The 21527-nt window shown below is 38.8% G+C and overlaps 2 protein-coding genes across 4 annotated transcripts in view; one reads left to right on the top strand and one right to left on the bottom strand.

The window, feature by feature from the left end:
* fn1b (fibronectin 1b) overlaps positions 1-14257 on the top strand; it is a 23227-nt gene extending 8970 nt beyond the window's left edge. The window contains exons 14-46 of one of the 3 annotated variants that reach the window (XM_052547141.1): positions 461-629; positions 732-908; positions 1119-1247; positions 1513-1602; positions 1734-1928; positions 2493-2771; positions 2896-3159; positions 3243-3337; positions 3933-4101; positions 4296-4382; positions 4762-4953; positions 5824-6102; positions 6538-6723; positions 6817-6906; positions 7014-7280; positions 7359-7475; positions 7568-7741; positions 7845-8000; positions 8130-8243; positions 8412-8711; positions 8818-9005; positions 9136-9223; positions 9317-9499; positions 9761-9850; positions 10031-10210; positions 10319-10408; positions 11449-11921; positions 12027-12165; positions 12259-12420; positions 12497-12622; positions 12700-12806; positions 12947-13036; positions 13195-14257. In XM_052547141.1, coding sequence (XP_052403101.1) covers positions 461-629; positions 732-908; positions 1119-1247; positions 1513-1602; positions 1734-1928; positions 2493-2771; positions 2896-3159; positions 3243-3337; positions 3933-4101; positions 4296-4382; positions 4762-4953; positions 5824-6102; positions 6538-6723; positions 6817-6906; positions 7014-7280; positions 7359-7475; positions 7568-7741; positions 7845-8000; positions 8130-8243; positions 8412-8711; positions 8818-9005; positions 9136-9223; positions 9317-9499; positions 9761-9850; positions 10031-10210; positions 10319-10408; positions 11449-11921; positions 12027-12165; positions 12259-12420; positions 12497-12622; positions 12700-12806; positions 12947-13036; positions 13195-13272 — 5523 coding nt within the window. In that variant the 3' untranslated portion in view covers positions 13273-14257. The remainder of the gene's footprint in view (positions 1-460; positions 630-731; positions 909-1118; positions 1248-1512; positions 1603-1733; positions 1929-2492; positions 2772-2895; positions 3160-3242; positions 3338-3932; positions 4102-4295; positions 4383-4761; positions 4954-5823; positions 6103-6537; positions 6724-6816; positions 6907-7013; positions 7281-7358; positions 7476-7567; positions 7742-7844; positions 8001-8129; positions 8244-8411; positions 8712-8817; positions 9006-9135; positions 9224-9316; positions 9500-9760; positions 9851-10030; positions 10211-10318; positions 10409-11448; positions 11922-12026; positions 12166-12258; positions 12421-12496; positions 12623-12699; positions 12807-12946; positions 13037-13194) is intronic. The other 2 variants (XM_052547140.1, XM_052547139.1) reach the window with 2 other exon arrangements.
* atic (5-aminoimidazole-4-carboxamide ribonucleotide formyltransferase/IMP cyclohydrolase) lies at positions 14258-21527 on the bottom strand. Its single transcript, XM_052547143.1, has 15 exons — positions 21396-21527; positions 20621-20747; positions 20362-20505; positions 19778-19866; positions 19144-19295; positions 17716-17872; positions 17496-17621; positions 17310-17417; positions 17105-17190; positions 16910-16999; positions 16251-16376; positions 15892-15984; positions 15607-15789; positions 15004-15159; positions 14258-14841 (listed from the first exon to the last, which is right to left on the bottom strand). Exons 1-15 carry the CDS (start codon positions 21409-21411, stop codon positions 14722-14724), a joined length of 1773 nt encoding a protein of 590 aa, XP_052403103.1. The 5' UTR covers positions 21412-21527; the 3' UTR covers positions 14258-14721.

Here is a 21527-nt window from a genome sequence, read left to right as displayed (position 1 = left end):
CACATTTACTCTTCAGTCTGAAACGATGAAACATTGACTTCAGTGGAAAGTTGCAAAATTGTGCATTTAACTAAAATAAAGAGGCTTTTCAGAATTGTATTTATTTTTTTTCTGCCAGGGCATTTTTAAGTGCAATTTGTCTGAAGCTCTGTTTGAACAATATTTAATTTTTGCAAGCCAATGTACATTCAAAAATATCTCTGGAATGTACTTTCAATTTACTTGATTCTGAATACCAAGAGACTTTTAAGAAACTGGCAAGTAAGTAAAGTAAACTGGCAAGTAAAATAGCCGCTCTTTGTTACTCTGCAAGCTATTTCAAAGGCGTAAATGAAGCAGAATTGTTTAACATGAAAAGGCAAAACAAAAATATTCATGCTAGTTTTACCACAGATTCACCTTTTTGAACAAGATTTTTTAGCTTCTATATTTTTCAGTGTGTAACCTTTTCATTTCCCAGAAAAACACACGGACACCCTGGAAAGAGGTAACCATTCCTGGGAACATCAACTCACACACTATTTCAGGGCTTAAACCAGGTTTGACCTATGAAGGTCAGCTGATCAGCATTCTACGCTACGGACCGAGAGAGGTCACTCGCTTTGACTTCACCACTACATATGGCTCTTGTACGTACATGTTTAATTATTTTCTGTTCTTTAGGAATTTCAAAAACTTTGCTTATGAAATAAAACATGAAAACTTCATCCAGCATATTCCCATTTCTGCAGTGGAAAAAACTGAGGGTGAGACCACCCAGCCTCAGCCAATAGTGGACACCTCAGAGTCCGTTACCGAAATAACCTCCAGTAGCTTCGTCATCTCCTGGGTATCTGCATCCGAGACAGTGTCTGGATTTAGAGTTCAATATGAACTCTCTGAGGAAGGAGCCCCACAAAAAGTGATTGGTAAGTATTGTAGGAGACCTGCAACTTGTTAAAAAATGAATAGGAGAAATAGTAATGCTCAAATGGACAGCAGTGAGAAGAAACGCTCCAACTTCAGAGCGAAAGAAGCTAAATTTATTATACCAATCTTGTCCAATTATAATTAATTGAAATTTGAATGTGGCTTCGTAACATTTTATTGACTTCATAATTACCCTTTGTTTTCCACAGACCTCCCGAGAACAGCTACATCAGTGAACATTCACGATCTTCTGCCTGGCCGTAGGTACCACGTCCAAGTTTTTGAAGTCAATCCAGAAGGAGATACAAATCTCATCCTGACAACAACTCAGACCACTGGTAAGATATCCACCACTGTGACAAAATCAACTTTTTGAGATCATTTAACAGCTATGAATATTTCCTACTAGGCATGAATTAGTTCCATAGCATTCTTTGTTGCTCAATTTTTGTTGTTGGTTTGATGCTAACATTGAGTTGCCACAAGAAGTGGTTGGTTACGACAACAAAAGAAACATTTATTTTGTTCAAAACATTTAACATCCATACATTAAAATGATCAGATTGCATTGCACATTCAAATTAATTGACTGTCTATTCACAGCACCTGACACTCCAACTAATTATGAGGTCTCAAATGTACAGGAGACAGCCATCACTATCAGATGGTCCAAACCCAAAGCACCTATAACTGGTGAGTAACATTTGTGTACCGATATCATGCAAATAAGATTGTCTTTAAAGTTGCATTTATACTACATCTGCAGATAATGTATGAATGTGGAATAGGTTTTAACAATTTTTTCATGTAATGTATTTTAACAGGCTATCGTGTTGTGTACACACCCTCGATCGAGGGCAGCAGTACTGAGCTCATCCTCCCTAATACTCAAACATTTGTGACACTGGGTGACCTTCTACCTGGCCTGTCATACAATGTCAGTATTTACTCAGTGGAAGACAACTTGGAGAGTAAACCTTTGGTCCTACAGGTCAGCACCGCTGGAGTGCAACAGCCTGGTAAGAGTTCAGATGATCTATCTTATTTTATGTCTGTACTGGAGTTCAAACTACTTTTTAAGAGGCTTTTTCTCACTCTTCTCTAAGCTTGTGAAAGTTTCTTATTCACTTTTCATGTCTGCCAGTTTTATGTCTCTTCTCGATGACACTAGCAAATGCCTGAGCTGGGAGATTTAGTGCTTTCTCTGAGCCAAAACAACCTTAAAAGGATGGACTGGGAAGCTTTGAGCATGTCTTTCTGTTCTTGTATTGCCAGTTGAGGTCTTTTAATCAGATAACTTTGTAAACTCTTTTCTGTTTTGCATGATTTTGCTTTCCTCTCTTGAAGCTAACAGAGTACTCGTTTTGAACTCCACAAAAGCATGCACTGATGATACAGACATTCCCAAATTAAATAAATATTTAGTAGTACTTGTTAAACCAAGCATCACTATTTCTCTTGCTTTTAATTATGGTTAGGGGCTCCTAATCCTAGCTTGCCCAAAGTGTTTACATGGTAATTCCTACCTCCCCTTGTAGTAGAGCGCCGAAATATTGTAATTTTGCTTTCAATCTCATTAACAGAGGAGGTCCAAGCTCCCACAGACCTGCAGTTTTATGAAGTTACCGATGTCAAGATCACCATCACCTGGACTGGTCCTCCTAATGAGGTCTCAGGATACCGCGTGACCTTTGCACCCGTAAGCACAGATGGCCGGGCCCAGAGACCACTTCAGCTTCCCTTGACCCAGAATGCTTATGCCGAGCTCACGCACCTGCAACCTGGCACACTGTACCGCTTCCATATCTATGCAGTCAACAGAGGAGTGGAGAGTAAACCTTTGGTTGGGGAGCGGTCTACAAGTGGGTGGCATTCAAATATTTATCTTTAAGCTAATCATTTTCTAAACTGCAACTCACAAAAGAAACTGAATCAGTTTATAGTTAAAAACATTTTGGTCAACTTTTCACCACATTTCCTTCTCAGAGCCTGATGTCCCTACTGACCTGCAGTTCACTGACATCACTGATGACAGCGCTCTGGTCATCTGGTCTGTCCCCAAAGCTCAGGTCACAGGTTATCGTCTCTTCATCAGCATGGGCAGCTCTAGTCCCAAACAGCTGAGGATCCCCGGCCACGTGTCTCAATACAAGCTCACCGACCTTCAGCCTGACACAGAGTACATAGTCACCCTGCACTCAGAGAAAGGGAACACACTCAGCGAGGGAGCCACTGGTTACTTCAGAACATGTGTGTAATGTGTGAAACAATAGAGTAATAGTGCTCTCCTGAGCCTAATGTGAAACCCTTTTATTTTGGCTTTTGTTCTTCAGCTCAGCCAACAGGTAATGCTCCTCGATTCAGCACAGATGTCACCGATACATCCATCATTGTTACCTGGACCCCAGTACCACGATTCAGCTATAGGGTATAAACACTGTATTTTTTATTTTTCTACCACATTATTAGTTTGCTGTGTAAAACAGTTGAAAAGAACTAAACGATATTGTAAAAAAAATTATAAATTGGATGGAACTTTAGAGATTTTGCATATTGTTCTCAGGAACTTTGGAAATGCATCATCTTTCATTGGCATATAAGAGGTCTTTGTACTATTAAACATCCTGCAAATTTCATAGCTTAAAATGTCCTCTTCATAGTAAACAAAACACTTATTTAATCAAGCTCCAAAAACTGCTCGTTTTGGTTCCATTGGGGCAAGGTGATGCCACATAGGTTCAGTCGTTTGCATAAACACTGCCTCCAGAGAAAGACATTGGCGAATAGTCATCTTCTCACCATAGGCCCCAACCATCGGCATTGAGTGCCTAACGGCTGACAAAATTGGTTCAAGTTGATAATTTATGGTCATATATGGAACACTAGATTGCCCTAGAGAACAGTTGTTGTTCAAGATGATAGACCAACTTGGATCAGCCATATTTCACCATAAGCTGTTATCACCAGGATTTTGCTTGTACATTTTCAAAAAACAACAACAAAAAAATGCGTATTTCTCTCAGATGTCTGTGAGGCCCAGCCAAGGTGGTGAGGCTCCCAGAGATGTGACCTCTGGAGAAGGCACTATTCACTTTTCTGGTCTGACTCCAGGATCGGAATATATCTACAGCTTGCAACCCTTGTTCAATGGCCGAAAGCATGGCAACCCTTTCACAAACAAAGCTGTGACATGTAAGTTACTGATAAGTCTAATTCAAGTAAATTTAATGATGCCCAAAAGGTTTTAGAACTCAAATGCCTAGGTGTTTTTTAAGAGTTCTATTAGATCTGATGAAAGACATTAAACAAATAAAGAGATTTCTAACCTCAGAGTACTATAAACATTTTCTAATGTTGGATTTCATTACTCTTTGCTGTCACATTAGCCCTATCCCCACCAACTGACCTAAATGTGGTGTCTAACCCTGTCACTGGCGACCTCAATGTCAGATGGAGCAGCACCAAAAGTCCAGGTAAATATTGACTGTACACCCACTTCTTATCCTTGTTCACCCTTTCTTTGAAGCATGCTGGTGGACCTTGGCTATTTGTGTAGGCGGTGTGTATGTGACCACTTCAAATAATCAGTTTAAATTCTTCCAAGAATTATCTGTTCTTGCAGTCATCATTTTCTCCCAGGGTTTGTAATGTTTATTGCATTTAGTGCATTTAATTCTAATCCTATATTCATTTGTCAACACTATGGTATTCTTTGAAGAGCCTTATATTCATAATGCTATGGTATATGAGTATGGTAATACAGATGGTAATACAATCTTTGGACCCTATTAAAGTCACTATACTAGTTTGCAAGTGTCAAGTGTTGTTAAAATATCTCTTCTATCCCCTTAGATATCACTGGCTATAGAGTGACATGCACACCAACCAATGGGCAGCATGGAAATACTATAGAGGAGAGTGTTCGAGGGCATGAAACCTCATGTACCCTTGAGAACCTCAGTCCTGGCGTTGAATACAATGTCAGTGTCTACACTGTTAAAAACCATCTGGAGAGTGAGCCTATCTCAACCACCATTACCCAAGGTAAGACCCCGTCTATAGTCAACAAATTAAGGTAAGTTCAAGCCATGCTATGCTGGATCAGAACCACCACGACTGATCCAGAGAATCACCTGATTATGGATCCATAGATTTAAAAATTTGCCCCCTCTCAAAACACAAATCCAACCAAAATGCCAATTGCTGCTTTTAAAGCATATATGAATAATAGACTGTTGATCACAAGTCTACTTCTGAAATATCAAAAGTGAAGTCAGGTCTATTAGTTAGCCACAATGGTGATAACTCATGACTCACAACTCATAGGGCTCCAACCTACTAGTCTCCAGCCCAAAGATCAGTCTCCATCCTTGAGCTATATCTACTTCACAACATAATCTTGCTTCTGCTCTAGTAAGATGCTACAGGTCCTTTTAGAGGCATCACACAAACCCTGCAAAGATCCATAAAAACAGTTGCATTTAATATATTAGAATAACTAAATTAAATCCGGGAATTTCTTCTTTCCAATAATTCCTTGGTGTTGATTAATCTGCTTGTGCATTATGAAAATAATTGTGTAATTCTCAACAAGCATGGCTGTTTCACTTTTGGTTTTAAATGTTTGAAAATATATACTGATTTTAATAGCTGATATTTAATTTATTTAATAGCTGATAAAATATAATGGCTTGGTTCTATCACTCTTTTTTGTAGTATGCCTAATTCAAATCAAAAGCCTATTTATTTTCCATTATTGTGTGCATGTCTCTTCTGATGATTAATCATTTGTTAGCACTGATGGCATGAAAACAGTAATTTGTTGCTTGTCTTAATTAGTCATTGTCATTGCCTTTGTGTTTCTCGTCTCATCTCTCCCTTTCCCACAAATGCAACTTTGTAAACCAATTAAAGATGTGCCCAAGGTGGGTGATCTCAGCTTTGTTGATTTCACGGATACCACAATTGGAATTAGATGGACCCCGCTAAATTACACTGCAGTTACCGGATACCATATTATGGTTGTTACGGCCGGCCAGAGTTTTCCTATTTTGGAGGACGTGGTGAATTCCACTGTAAGCTATTATACCATTCGTGGACTGGAGCCAGGCATCAATTATGACATCAGTGTGTCGACCATTGCAGATGAGGCAGAGAGTGTCCCCTCGGTGATCACACAGCAAACCCAAACCGGTGAATTATCCTACATAGGTTTCTTATTGCATTTCAGAGGGCGGGGGTAAAAGCAGAGGGAAAGGAATGGAGAATATGGACATAAATGAGAGGCTGAGACCCTCATCATTCACTCAAGCCACTTCATTTCATTACTTACAAGTCCGGCTAGCCAAGATTAACAATTTGCTATTTCCCAATCTCAATGCAGCTTTTTGAATAAATCGTATGCTTATATCTGAATATTGATGTATTTTGTGAATTTTTGCATTTTTGGGGAATGCATTATTATAAATTCCACTTGGTGTGGGGTATCATATTGTTTGTATTTACTGTATACCTTTTTCATGTTAATAAGAAAAGGTCAAATGGCACATTTCTGGCTACTTATTTTTATGCTGATAAAGTTTTGACTTCATTTATAACTTCACTGTCTCTCAATCCCCTCTTGTTTAGCTATTCCATCCCCCACAAACCTAAACTTTCCTGAGGTGGGATCAGACTCCATGCGTGTGTCTTGGACTCCCCCTTCTGTTCAGCCATCTGAAATTAGCCGCTTTGTCATCCGCTACCATCCCACAAAAAATGACGACACTCAGGAAGTCAATGTAGGAGGTGGCATCAATAACTTCCTCCTCCAGAGTAAGGGTTCACTGATGCTTTCATTTAAAGATCTTAATTTTAACCATGTGCATCTTGGAGTCTAAACACTGATTCTGATCTTTCTCCATTCAGACTTGCTGCCAAATACACAGTATCTGGTAAAAGTAGTGTGCGTCTATGATGACAGAGAGAGTGGACCTGTAACTGGTACTCAGAAAACAAGTACGTATTTGTATATAAGAAATGGTGTTCAGTTTTTAGTTTTCTTACCACCCTCTGTTTTAGTCCGTTAACTCATCCACTTGATTTTGTTCCCATCATCCACACAGAATTAGACTCCCCAACAAATCTGGACTTCTCTGATGTCTCTACCAACTCATTTACCGTGCATTGGATGGCTCCACGTTCCGTCATTTCAGGTTACCATCTACGCTATCAGCCAACCAGTGGTGGTCGTGCTAAAGATGAGAGGCTTCCCCCGACGAGAAATTTCTTCACACTGGTGAACCTGGCTCCTGAGACAGAATACACTGTCTATATTTATGCTGTCAGTGGCAATACAGAGAGTCTGCCACTTACTGGAACTCAAGCAACTGGTAAGAGGTTAAAAAATTAAGGATTTGTTTAATCATATTTGAGAGGTATAATGGTGCAACTCTTGTTTCTTCCTGTAGTCTCTGATGCTCCCACTGACTTGGCCGTGACATCCTCCACTCCCACTAGCATCACCATCTCCTGGGATGCCCCTGCAGTTACTGTACGCTACTACAAGATCACACATGGTGAAACAGGTATGACAAAGTGTCTTTGTGGTGTTGTGTTCCGTTTCTGCAAGTTCACTTGAACTTGTAAATGCAGCTGATTTCTTCTCATTGACTCCTAGGTGAAAGAGATGCACCCAGAGAGTTCACTGTTCCAGGAACACAATCCACTGCCACCATCCAGGGCCTGCGTCCAGACACAGATTACACCATCACGTTGTATGCTGTGACAGGCAGAGGGGACAGCCCAGCCTCCAGCACACCAGTCATCATCACACACAGGACTGCGGGTGGAAGTAAGTACTCATGCTCAACAAGACATCTGTATCTATTACAGTGTCTGATCATTAGCTTGCCACAAATTTCTTGTGACTGTATTGTTTTTTTCTCCATTCTCAGGTGTTTCATCCCCATCAGATTTAGATGTTACTGATATTCAAGACAATACCTTAACTGTCCGCTGGAGCCCAGCTAGAGGTCCCATCACAGGCTACAGAGTAACAGGAACGCCCAAGGGTGGGCAAGGTCCTACATTCTCTGAGCTGGTTGGCCCTGGTGAGACATCTCTTGCTCTTTAACTTTTTATCAACATTTATTACTATTCATAACCTTTAAGTTAATTTTGGAAGAACTGGTTCAGTTCTTGGACTTGATGTAATAACTATTCTATATCTGCCATTTCAGAACGTACAGAAATGACCATCCGTGGCTTGGTTCCCACATTGGAATATACAATTAATGTGATTGCTCTCAGCCAAGAAGGGGAAAGCACCCCCGTGGTCCAGAAAGCTACTACAAGTTAGTGTTTTTTTTTTTTTTTTTATCTTACATGACTTGTTAACCCTTGAAATCAACTTGTTAAATCACCTTTCAAACCAGCAACCTTCCAATTAACATTGCTGAGCTTTAGCCACTATGCAACGCCACCTTAAACATACTTCCTTAACTGTATCCTTCCAACTCTAGCAAATTCACAGCATCCAAGAGATCTGACCTTCTCTGATGTGGACTCCACCTCCATGCTTGTGTCATGGGATGTTCCACGCGTTCCAGGAGTGACCTCCTACAGGGTTCTGTACTCTAGTCCAGAAGAGGGACAAAGGGAGTACCAACCAGCTGTAAGTGGTCGTGATAAAAGCGTGGTTCTCCAAGGTCTGCGCCCAGGAACCATGTACAACATTAAAGTCATTCCCATGAAAGGACATACTGCAGTCCATGCTCTTGAGGGCATTCAGCAAACTACCCATGAGGAGACTCAGCCCACTGGTATGACCTGTCTGAATACAAATTAGCTTTCAAGCTAGTCAGTTAGATAATGGGGTTGAGTCGCTGTCCTGATCAATCCTGATTCTTGTCCCATTACCTTTCCCAGCTGTCCCTGCTCCTATTAATATACAGTTCTCCGACATTAGTCCATCTTCTTTTGTCGTGACATGGCAAGCACCCAATGCTAGGCTTTCTGGCTATCGTGTGGTGGTATCACCAAAGGATCATGATGTCCCAGCCAAAGAAATGAATGTTGCACCAGATTCCACACACGTCTTAATACCTGGGCTTATGGTAATAGGTTCTACCTTCTTGTAATTTACAAATACATTTAATCTTTGCAGGCACAAGTATAAGTAGAAACCTTGTTTACTGAATCATGACTTGGATATTTCTGGCCCAAATATCTGTTGTTTACTTCTAGGTGGCCACTACTTATGAAGTTCAGGTCTATGCACTGAGAGGTTCAGACAGAAGTTCTCCTCTCACTGGAGAATGCACCACCGCAGAGAGTAAGTGGGTTACCAATATATTGTATTACAGTATTGTGATTTTTATTTGTTTTCCTATATTAAATGGAAACTATAATCTCATTGACTCTGCAGATATAACCCCTCCTCGCCGAGTCCGTATCACTGATGTGAAAGACACTTCATTCACTCTCGCATGGCGTGTTGTCAATAATGAGCCAATGACAGGTTTCCTTATTGAAGCCATACCCAAAACTGGAGGTCACCCCACCTTCAGGCAGACTATTCCTGCTGACACCCGTACCTACACTGTCACTGGTAGGTTACCATACAATCCATAAATAGCCCCTTATAGGCCATCTGTTTCAACATTAATGGTTAAGCACTGTTTGCTCAAAAAGTAAACTGGCTCTGGTATTGTAAACTTCCATGGTATTTAAAAAATTACTTTTAAGATTACCGTTTTATTACCATCATAGTAGTTTCTAAAATCTATGGGGTTACCATGTTTAAAAAAAAAAAAAAAAAACATGTTGGGACTATTACTGTTTATTGAAAGAAATGTATTCCATGCCTCAGGTTTGCAGCCATCCGTCATGTATGTGGTCAACATGTACACACTAAATGGAAATACTCGAAGCCCTCCTTACACAATGACTGTAAACACAGGTACAACTAAGCAAATCTGCCAATGTGGAAAGAGTAATATATGCATATATATATATATATATATATATATATATATATATATATTAATGCTAATGTATTAAGTCTAAAAATTAACTAATAAAAATTTTCTAGTGGGACCTTAAACTTTATTTTTGTCCTATATTGTCACCCCTTGGCCAGCTGTTCCATCGCCGACTAACCTCCGGTTCACCTCGCTGACCCCCAATTCCATCTCCTTCACTTGGCAAGCCCCTCCAACACACATTACAGGATATTACATCACTTATGAAGAATCAGGTGGTTTGCCTCGTGAGCTTATACGCCGCTCTGATGATGGCCAGAACTATGCCACCATCACTGGTAAGACCCAGAATACCAGATGTGATGTACATAGATGTTGGTAAATTAGGATTGTAAAACAAAATTTATGATGCACTATGTGACCATATTGTGATATTTTAATAACAGATCTGAAACCAGGCACAGAATACATCATAAAGATCTTTGTCCTAATGAATAGCCATAGAAGCGCACCACTGGTTGGCACGGCCACAACTCGTAAGTATTTGCTCAAATAAAAACATACATTTTCTTAATTTGTAAGTCACTTTGGATAAAAGTGTCTGATTAATGGATAAATGTGAATACAGAATGTTAATGCACATATTGAGACATAAGGTGTACTCCCTTATGCTTTGTTTCTGAATGGTACAAGCTAGCGAAAAGTGTTTTGCGAGCATGATAGCTACTGCTGCTGTAGCAATTGAAACAGATACAGCACCTTTTGTTGAACTAGCCTACAAAGGATTTTATAAAACCTTGATCATGCTGGCTTGCATTTCACTAGTATCCTTGGCAAAGCCATACATTTTCCCAGTGCTTAGCTTTTTAATTATGAAATTCACTCAGAACTGAAATGCTAAAATGATGGTAAAATGCATTTAATGTTGCTCAACTGATGCACTATGCTGACTGGACTGCTAGCTCATCACAACACAGTTTAATTCATTCAAAATAAGTGTTCCCTCATTGGACTACTATTGGACTATTATGGACAAAACCCTTTGATAAGTGTTTAAAGGGCTGGTCCATACAACGGTTTCACTCTTAGGAGAAGTATATTCTTGGACTGAATCTAACACCATATCCAAACCAAACATGATGCAAAAAGTTCCTTTAACAATTAAAAAAATCACAGACAATGAGACCATATTGGATGTTTAATAAAGAGTTTTGAACAAATGGGCAGGAAACAAACAGACAAACTGAAAATAAACAAACATCCTGCAGCTGAAGACAGAAACTCGCAACTTGACTCTCAATCTGTTGGTTTATATATATATATATATATATATATATATATATATATATATAATTATTATTATGCATTATATATAACTAATGCACATCATCCTCAATGTTTAACTGAAAACCATTGGTAAATTTTGAAAATATTCTTGGACCAACTGCCCTTTAAAACGATATCAGCAAGTACTGCCATTACTTGACGGAATCTTTGGTGCCTTACTGGCTGGTAGATGCAACTGTGGCTGCCTCTTTACCTGCTGCTTTGCTTTTAACACCTTTTTCCCGCCCAGAGCTGACCTCTGATCTGCCCGGTTTACCCCACCACGGTGGCCCAGACAAGTTGGATGTGCCTGAGCCTGACAAGGTTAATACATTGGTTCCCACTGGGGATGCACACGGGCAGCATGTGGAGTACACAGAATTCAATAATCAGCCCAGTCAACCAAACAGAGGCTACCAGCCTCACCATCGTCAAACAATCCCTCAACCTAACCAACCCCGACCCCAGCCTTATGTGCCTCAAGTTGGGGAGACCCTAGTCTACATCCCCAAAGTGGGACCCGATGGGGTTCGTGTGCCTCAAATTATTCAGGTTAGTGAGAGGCCTGGCGATGGCCATCCTTTTGGTTTTCCAGAAGACAAGACTGGAAGACCACAGGAGGCCCAGACCCAGACTACCATCTCATGGAAGCCTTACCAGCAAAGTTCTGGTTACCTGGTGTCCTGTCACCCCTTTACCCATCCAGATGAGAAGATGTTTCAGGTGAGGACCTAGGAAGGATTTATTGAAAACTTTAGATGAATGCAAAAGAAAGAGGTCCCATATCTTCCTTTATCACCTTACCCTTCACCCTTTCTTGTTTTGCAGATGCGTGTTCCAGGAACAACAACAAGCGCCACCCTGATCGGTCTCACCTCTGGTGCCTCGTATAATGTCATTGTGGAGGCCTTGAAGGGAGACCTCAAACACAAAATTTTGGAGGAAATGGTCACTGCTGGAAACACAGGTCAAGGATCAACATTGATGAAGGCTTAAAAACACAAACGCTTAAAATGCTTGTCTGAATGTTTCTTGATTTTGTTCCCAATAACACCAACAGTTCCAGGAGATGGTTCATCTAGCAAGGACTCGTGTTATGACACCTTCACAGCCACTCACCATGATGTCGGACAGGAATGGGAGCGCATGTCTGACACCGGCTTCAAACTCTGGTGCACATGTCTCGGTCTGGGAAGTGGACATTTCAGATGTGACTCTTCCAGTGAGTAACTTGTGGATTTCTTTCCTGTATACAATCCTGTTTGAGTGCATCTACTCTAAATATCAACTTTAAACAGAATGGTGTCATGACAATGGAAACAACTACCGCATTGGTGAAAAGTGGGAGCGACAGGCAGAAAACGGTCAGTTGATGAGCTGCACTTGTTTGGGCAATGGCAAAGGAGAGTTCAAGTGTGAACCACGTAAGTGCTTCCTCTAAAGACACTATAGTCAAGTTTATCACAGTCAGTGGAATTAAAAATCTAGCATTTTCTTATAGATGAGTCTGTATGTTACGATGACGGAAAGATGTACCAGGTTGGAAACCAGTGGCAGAAAGAATACTTAGGGGCCATCTGCACTTGCACATGCTATGGCGGACAGCAGGTAAGACCAGAATGTATTTTATGCCAAAACATGAAGAAAATTTTAAAACATGTAATAAAATGCAAATCAGTGGGGGTGTTTCAAAGTCATATGCTTGAGTCTGGTGAAATGGATTGTACTGTATATGTGCTGCTCCTCAGGGCTGGCGATGTGAGAACTGCAGAAGGCCTGGTGCTGAGATTAGCTCTGACCTGCTCCAACCTGTCCGCTTAAACACTGGCCAGAGGATGGTGAGTAGCAGCTTTCAATCATGCAAGTATTTCAAAAGACAAAAAGTGTAATATTTATGGTAAATGTTCATTGACAATATACATCACATATATTTGAATGTAGGTAGATAAATACTTCTGCTTTTCATTACATAACATATTCCCTTTTGTTCTTCCAGAACATCCAATGTCCCATTGAATGTCTAAGACCTGAGCTTCTTGCAGATGCTGTGGCCAATGCCAAACCCAGACAGTAAAATTGTTTCTGACCAAACTGCACCATGACATTCTGCCCCCCCATGCATCATTTCATTGGGACATGCAATAAAGATGTGATTTTATGAGAACATGCTAATCACATACTGCATTAAAACAGTTTATGTCTCCACTGCCGCCCAGCTGCTGCTTTACAGCAGCTGTTGTGATGCCATAGTAACAGCTGCATTTATTCACAGCCTTTGATTGGTTGTGGTTTGGTTGAGGAATTTCAATGGCTTTTACACATTCTGTCTGCTAGTGTGTTTTATACAAATCAATAAAAAAAAAAAATGACTGCAATGTCAAAACGATATTTCTTATTGCAGTCAGTTAAACCCATTTGTCGAAACCGTAACTATAACAGGAAAGTGTACTTTCTCTGTTAATATGTTAAGAAATATTATAGATATGTGTGTGTGTGTGTGTGTGTGTGTGTGTGCACAGCTTTCTAATCAATTAAATTTACAAATCAACCTTACCATTATTGTCAGAGGTTTTCAGACTTTATTAATTGATACAGAGGCAATCATGAGACTAAGTAGTAAAAATAAGCACTGTTTTATAAGAATGTTAGCGCACCACTGGGGGTACACTGAGGTACCAAAAATTAAGTCTCAATGCATCTTTAATATACTTATTTTTTCAACATGGCTCATTGATTATTTTGGGTCAGCACTGTTTTCAGATTGATACAAATTTTAATTTTCTAAATTCTCTTGAGTTTTTATCCCCTTCATTCAGAAGTGTTTGGATTGTATAGAACGTTATTTTTGTCTCATTTGATTGTCATCGTTCTGCTGTCTACACCATTTCTCATTACTGTTAAATCCATTTTCTGATATATTGCAAGACTCATGACAAATTGTATTTATAAAATGTCACTAAAAATAAATTCTTTTGGATTATTTTGAATAAAAGTAAAGAAACCTTGCAAATCATGTCAACAAATGCAAATAAACCCTTGATGGAATCTATGACAATCTATTATATCTGATTTGTGTTTTTATTTTGTAATGCTCTTGGACACTAAAGGCAGCACATTGGAATGTCTCAGGAAGTGTTGTGGACAGTTTCACATTGCAAATGTTTCATTGCTCCCAACAAGGTCGGCATGGCAGAAATGATGCAAAGAAAAAAATATAAAAAGAACAGTAATGGATCATGTCATCCTGAGCACATCAGTATTAAAGAAGCCATGTATGAATGATATTCCTAACTACTTAGCAATAATTTCACTTTGCTCTTGGCTTTAGGATGTGAGGACAAAGAGAAACTTTGCAAAACTACTGAGTTACTGTCAAAGTGGACAGGCTATCTATTAGACTAAGTTATGAAATATGCATAACAACTTGTAATCACAGTAAATGTGCGTCTAAAAAGAAAACATACTTTCGTAACAGTGAAACTAGTTGGATATTTGTATTCAACTGGATGTTTTGTAGTGCTTTTCAGTGATGGAAAAGACGGATTTTGGTGTGCACCAGGGTTATACCCAGCTCATTGCAGGCATTCATGACCACTTCATCCGCAGTAGAGCCAGAGGGGGCGGCAATATACTCCACACCGCTCTAAAAATCATACACAAATATAAAACCACTTAAAGTCATGTATCTACAATTAATATGCCATCTTAAGAAACAATAAGGAATGTATAATACAGCAACAAGCAAATTTGATGAGGTGCACAAAACAATGACTTCAGCTTGGGAACACTAGCAGAGTGTGTTTACCCGTTTGGCACGGTCCACATTGTCCCGGAAGGGGAAGAAAGCATCTGAACTGAGGGCCACAGCCTGCAGAGAACTGATCCAGTTCTTCTTCTCAACCTCTGACAGAGTTTCGGGAACCTCATCAAACAGACCCTTCCAAACTTCCATATCTGGACCCTAATGTACAAAAATAAAAAAAAACTCAATAACTCAATATCATTTGAAAAACAAAAATGACAAACTAAATCAATGACACATTTGGTTCACAAATTATTTGAAAACAGAAAATGTGCATTATTCCCTAAAAGTACTGTAGATTTTGGAACTGGTCATGTATGGTTTTTGTCTGATGTAGATCTCAAAAATATTCTCCAAGCCAAATATTCAGCTAGTTGCATTTACATTTATGCATTTAGGAGAGACTTTTATCCAAAGAGACTTAATTAAGGCTATACAAATATTTATTTATTTTTTTGCCAGTGTGTTTGTTCCCTGGAAATTTAACCCACATCATTTTACACTGCAAACACAATGCTCTACACTGAGCCACAGGAACATAAGTTAACTAGGCTGGCCAATACATGCCTCTATGACCAGTAGAAAACCAATGTTTGAATACACTACCTCTCCAATTGTTCCACTGACATACTGATCAATGGCATTAGCCATCTCTGCTCGCTTCACTCCACTGCGAAACTTCATATTGAGCACTCGTGGATGATGCCTGAGCCACCAGTTATCAGCCTTGTCTCCTGCCAGCCGAGTGCAGTGGATACGAGACTGCTGCCCAGCACCGATACCAATCACCTAACAAACACACACACGTAATACATTTTGTACAACTCATTTACAACTATTTACATGTTTTGGCACTTAAATTAAAACTTTGTTTTTAAAGTTTTTGGTTACCTGACCATCCTTTGCATAACACACAGAGTTGGACTGAGTGTACTTCACTGCGATAGTGGCTACAATGAGGTCTCGCAGTGCACTCTCAGAGAGCTTTCGTGGGGTAAAAAAATAATCATCACTTAATTTGTTATTTATTTACATATTACCATTAATAATCACAGCCCTCTTTCCACAGTCCAATCAAATCACAAATCAAAATGTGATTTTTACAATACAATGTTGAATTTTTTTATTATATAATATGGCTTCAAATAGTATATTTCACAAGTTTAAAAAAATCAAATGCATGTTGAAAACATTTTGATCAATTTGCCTAACTGAAATCAGAACTTTGGACAAAAATAAGTGTTTCTCACCTTGCCCTTTGACACAATGTTGCTGAAGAGCTCTTTATCAATGACAGCCCCGTTCCTCTTCTGTTTGAGGTGCAAACCAAACAGCACTCTCACCTCTTCTTCATTAGGTTCATACTCGGGATCCATCTATAAAAAAAATAAAAAATACATTTCATTATGCAGCCTTAGAGTTGAAACAAATGGGCTTTGAGCATTCCTTGAAGTACCATTTATCAGCTTGGGGCCAGCAATTTTTTTTTCTGAAAAATTATTAATAACAGGACAGTAAAGACTTTTAAACTAACAAAATAATAGTATAAAAAATTTTTTTATAATAATAATTATTATTATTATCATTTATAAGAATAAGAAGCGTTTCTTGAGCAGCAAACCAACATATTAGAGAGATTTCTAAAGGATCATGTGACACTGGAGTAATGATGCTGAAAATTCAGGTTTGCCATAACAAAAGAATTAAGTTTTTAAAAATATCTTAAAATAGAAAACAGCCATTTTAAAATGTAACAATATTCATAATAGTACGGTTTTCATGGTCAAATAAATGAAGTCCTGGTGAGCACGAGAAACTTACTGAACCCAAACCTACTGTATGCACATTCACAAATGTGCATTAACCAAAAAGAAAATGCTATGGCAAATCGTGAACATTTATGGTTTACCTGAAGGACGCAATAGTTTCCATTCTTCTTTTTGGAGAGAATGCGCAGTGCTTCCTCCTCATAACCAGGAGCAACGATCCCATCTGAAACCTAAAGAAATTGGGAGAAGTTTTTTATAAAAATGTACAAATAAATCCATTTGTTAAATAAGAGGCTAATAAGAACTCTTAGATGCGATTCAGAAAGTTCTCAAACCTCTCTGGAGATGATCTTGGCAGTAGGGACGTCGCAGATGTCAGACAAAGCAATGAAGTCTCCAAAGGAGGACATCCTGTCAGAACCTACAAGATGTTTTTCAGATTTTTCCACACTTTAGGGTTAAACATGCCAAACTGCACACTTGATGATTTATTCTTCTATTCTTATTACTAAAGTTAAGATGCATGGACAGAATTTTCACCTCTGGCTCTGGCGTATGCAGTGGCGAGAGGGGTGAGATCCTGGAGCATGTCATTCACCATACACACCTTGGCTTCATCTTCGCTCAAAGCCACGCCAACTGCAGCTCCTGAAAGGTAAAAAAGCTTAAAAATTCTAAGCCCTTTCATGAAACTCTACAAGACATGAGCTTAACTTGAATGCATACCTGCAGGGCTGACATGTTTAAATGAAGTGGCAGCTGGCAACCCAAGAGCTTTCTTCAACTCTCTCACCAGCTGCCAGGCGTTCAGAGCATCGCACAGGTTAATGAAGCCTGGAGATCCATTCAGCACTGAGACCAAGTCAGAAATGTAGCGGAACATTAATATTAATTCTGTATTGTGGTTGAAAATTGATCTGGAAGCAGTATATGTGATCCTATATACCGGTGAGTGGAAGTGCAGGGCGTTGAGTGTAAAGCTGAGCAGGTGCCTGATGGGGGTTCATGCCGTACCGCAGGGGCAGCTGGGAAACTCCTCGACTGTATTCACGTCTGAAGTAATCAGAAATGGCCTCGTCGTACTGAGCGGTGTGTGTGAAGGCCTGAGACATCACAAATATAAATTCACACATACATTCCAAGTTACCTGAAGTCACACTTGAACTGAAATTGGGACCCTTGTTAATTGTTGATCAAAATAAACGGCTGATGGGTTTATCAAGGATTAATGCAGGCGTCTAAAAAGAAAGGGTGCTAATACGTTAGATGATAATTTGATGAGACGGTTACATGAAAATGCTGACATTAAAATGCTTAATTTTATACCGTTTTAAGTACATGCTACTGTTCAAACTTTATGTTTATACTTTAAGAAATCATTCAATTGATCAAATGTTACAAGACTTCTAAAATTTTACAGGTGTGTTACATTTTAAACAAATGCGGTTGTTTTGAACTTTCTATTAAATCAAAAAACCTGACAAATGTATCAGTTTGTACAAAAAAATGAAGCAGCCAAACTTTTTACAACTTTGACAATCATAAATGATTCTTGAGCAGCAAATCGTATATACTTTTATTTAACACAATGTTCAAACTGATAACCTCAGATGCTTGAACTTTGACTGTAATTTTCCTCATCTTTAACAATCATCTAAAACCCAATTAGATTAAAATGATCACAAAGCTGTATTGTTTATTTTAAAGGGTTATCAGCACAGCTAAACATGAAAAGTCGATGGGTCACAACATAAGCAGGGCAAAAATTCCCCAAAATGCCCCTGTTTAAACTGTGGGACCAAAAACTCTCTCTTCAATTTGGTTAAGTATGACTAATAGGCCAAGTCTACTGTTTGTTTCAGATAAAAGGCATGCAATCATGAACTGGATAGGAGTAAGCCTATTGCTCAATGCTAACAGCAGGTTTTTGTGCATGTCTCAACATGATTTACCATAAAATCTAGAACACTAGCTATTCATGTCTTGCATCTAAAAAGGGCCTAAACCATTATGAATTATGTAGTATTTTATATATTAAAGGCCGGTTTCACAACGGTGCTTAAGCCAAGACTAGGCCTTAGTTAAATTATGTTATTTAAGCAGTTTTCATAAAAATGCCTTTTACAGGTGTGCATCTTGAGAAAGAACAACAACACTGATGTATAGGCCTATGATATGGTTCAGTATTACATTAAAATGAATCTGTTCTGTTCATCAAAGAGTTAATCTGAACATTAAATGTATTAGTGGTGAAAATCCTCCTCTGGAGGTTCAGATCACGTCAGGTGATGTTCACATGAGTTTGGGATACGCAACGGTCAGTGGCCTGTCAAAGCTCAATCTAAACTTCTTTCAGAAGGGATTGTGAGGTTACCTTGAGTGCAAGAGTCTTGCGGGTTTCCACTGTGGTGTCATGGTTGTCGGAGGATTCCATTTCCTTGGCAACAACATCATAGTCAGACGGATCACAGACTACAGTGACTCTGGCGTGATTCTTAGCTGCTGCTCGAAGAAGAGTAACTCCACCTAAATGTGATTGTGGGATTCATTTTTTTGTTAACCGGGTGAATCTCTTAAAAGGCTATAAAATAAAATAAAAAAATTATATAAAAATTATTTATCAATAGAAAATTGTAAATAAGCAGTATAAATATGCATGTATTGGATGCAAGAGTAAATGTAATATGCAACTTTTTTTAAATAACAATAAAGATTAATTTTGGGAGGAAAAGTGCTGACTGGTTACGAAAAAAAAATTCCCCTCTTTCCAAAATATATTTTATTTTTTATTTGAAGGCATAATTTCCTAGTTTAGTTAACTCTTATTCTTATAATATTGCTTATCTTTCCTCTAAAGCGTATTCAATGGTTTTCTTCAATAGAAATGCATCACCACATTTCTTAAACGTACAAAAACCAAAGCAAATATTAAACAAGGAGTCAATTTTAAGCCATTTAAAGCAAAACCCTGTGAACCATTAACAGTGTACTATTAACAGTGTACTGACCGATGTCAATCTGCTCAACAGCGTCTTCCACAGTCACACTGGGGGATGCAACGGTCTTCACAAACGGGTAAAGGTTGCACACAGCCACTCTTGAAAAACAGAAGGGCACATAAATATTAAGCACTACTTTCTTTGCTCTGGATTTAATCATTTAAAAATCATTTACAGTTAACAAAAATATGTAGACTACAAGTTGCTAGACTAGTTTGCATCATTACTACTATACATTATTCACAGTGATCATATGACCCTGTCAGCCAATCAAACTTCTCTCTAAATAGCTGGGAGCCAGAAAATGTGATGAAGACTTTTGGCTACACCACAGCAGCACTATTTGAATTATCAGTGATTAGATTACCCATGCAGAGTCTCCACTTCTAACAAAAAAGCCAATGGAAAGCATGTTAGCACCACTAAAACTGATTATATCCAGACTGGGGTCACATGAGGATCATTCATGAAATAACATGACCTGAATTTTAAATCAATAATGCAGAACTTGCAAAACTTGCAAAACAAGTACCATGGTATTACCACCGTAACATAGATCGCATTGGAATGGTTTGCTTACTGAACAGTATTACCTGACAAGACTAAAGCCTAGTTTTTCCATATCAGCCTTATCAGAGGGAGTTTGTCTGGCCAAAATCCCACCGTGGACAGCAGGATGAAGGGTCTTGACTCTTCCTCCAAGCATTTCAGGGAATCCAGTGAGTTCAGATACATCCCTGTATGAACAAATTACATATACATACACACACACTAAACATTACAAAAATCACAGCAGCTATAAATACATTTAAATGACATGCAGAAAAAAAAAAAAAAAAAAAAAAGAGTGACCTGACAGTGAGTCCAGCATCTCTGAGAGTTTTAGAGGTGCCTCCTGATGCCACTAAGGACAGACCCACTGATACCAGACGCCTGGCAAACTCAACCAGTCCGGTTTTATCAGAAACACTCAGTAATGCTGAAACAGATCATCAATTAGTCATCAATTCAATGCACATATTACAAGAAACAAATGCATCTGGTATTTAGCAACTGCAGCAGGATGGTTTACTTTATTTTACTTCAACTGCATGTGATGCATGTGTTTGCACAAAGTTAGTTAATACCATGGTACTTCATTAAATACTGTCACAGTACCATTTCAGATAGTAAATCTGAAGGTACTTCCATATAATCAGTGTTACTACAATTAATGCAAAAAATTAAAATAAAAATCATCACTCGTCCATCACTGCATTATAGGTAGTATTTTAAAGAAAACCATGGTATTACCTTGATACCAGGGTTTAGAAAACAGCTATACTGTGCTGATACGGGACTGTATCCAGACCAGTTCAAATACATTAGCATATGTAGTACTTTTATCCCGGTAGTGTCAAAAACATAGTATTACCATCGTATCTTTGGTATTATTTCAGAATGAGAACCAAATACAAACTTTTCTAAATTTGAAATGGCCTATAAAGTTTCATTTTAATGTCAGTAAAGTAAGTTATGCGACAGCTCAAGCTACTACGACAATACAGCTCCAACAAAAACAAACACAACACAAAGTATTTGATTTGTAGGCACCAAGGTGCAGAAGGTAAAAAAGATAAAAGATTACCTAGTTCGGATGCCATGCTGCAAGTAAAATAGAGAAAATCTAAGATTTGTGCTGTAGCGTCTCGTGCACCGCGCGATGTTAATCAAAACACGTGGATGGAGTAGTTTTATCCGCGTGGATGCATGACGGGAA

This window comes from Carassius gibelio, chromosome B1 (assembly GCF_023724105.1).
Source record: "Carassius gibelio isolate Cgi1373 ecotype wild population from Czech Republic chromosome B1, carGib1.2-hapl.c, whole genome shotgun sequence".
Classification (NCBI taxonomy): Eukaryota; Metazoa; Chordata; class Actinopteri; order Cypriniformes; family Cyprinidae; genus Carassius; species Carassius gibelio.
Note: the sequence above shows the minus strand (reverse complement) of the source record. Positions and strands in the feature narration are given on the sequence as shown.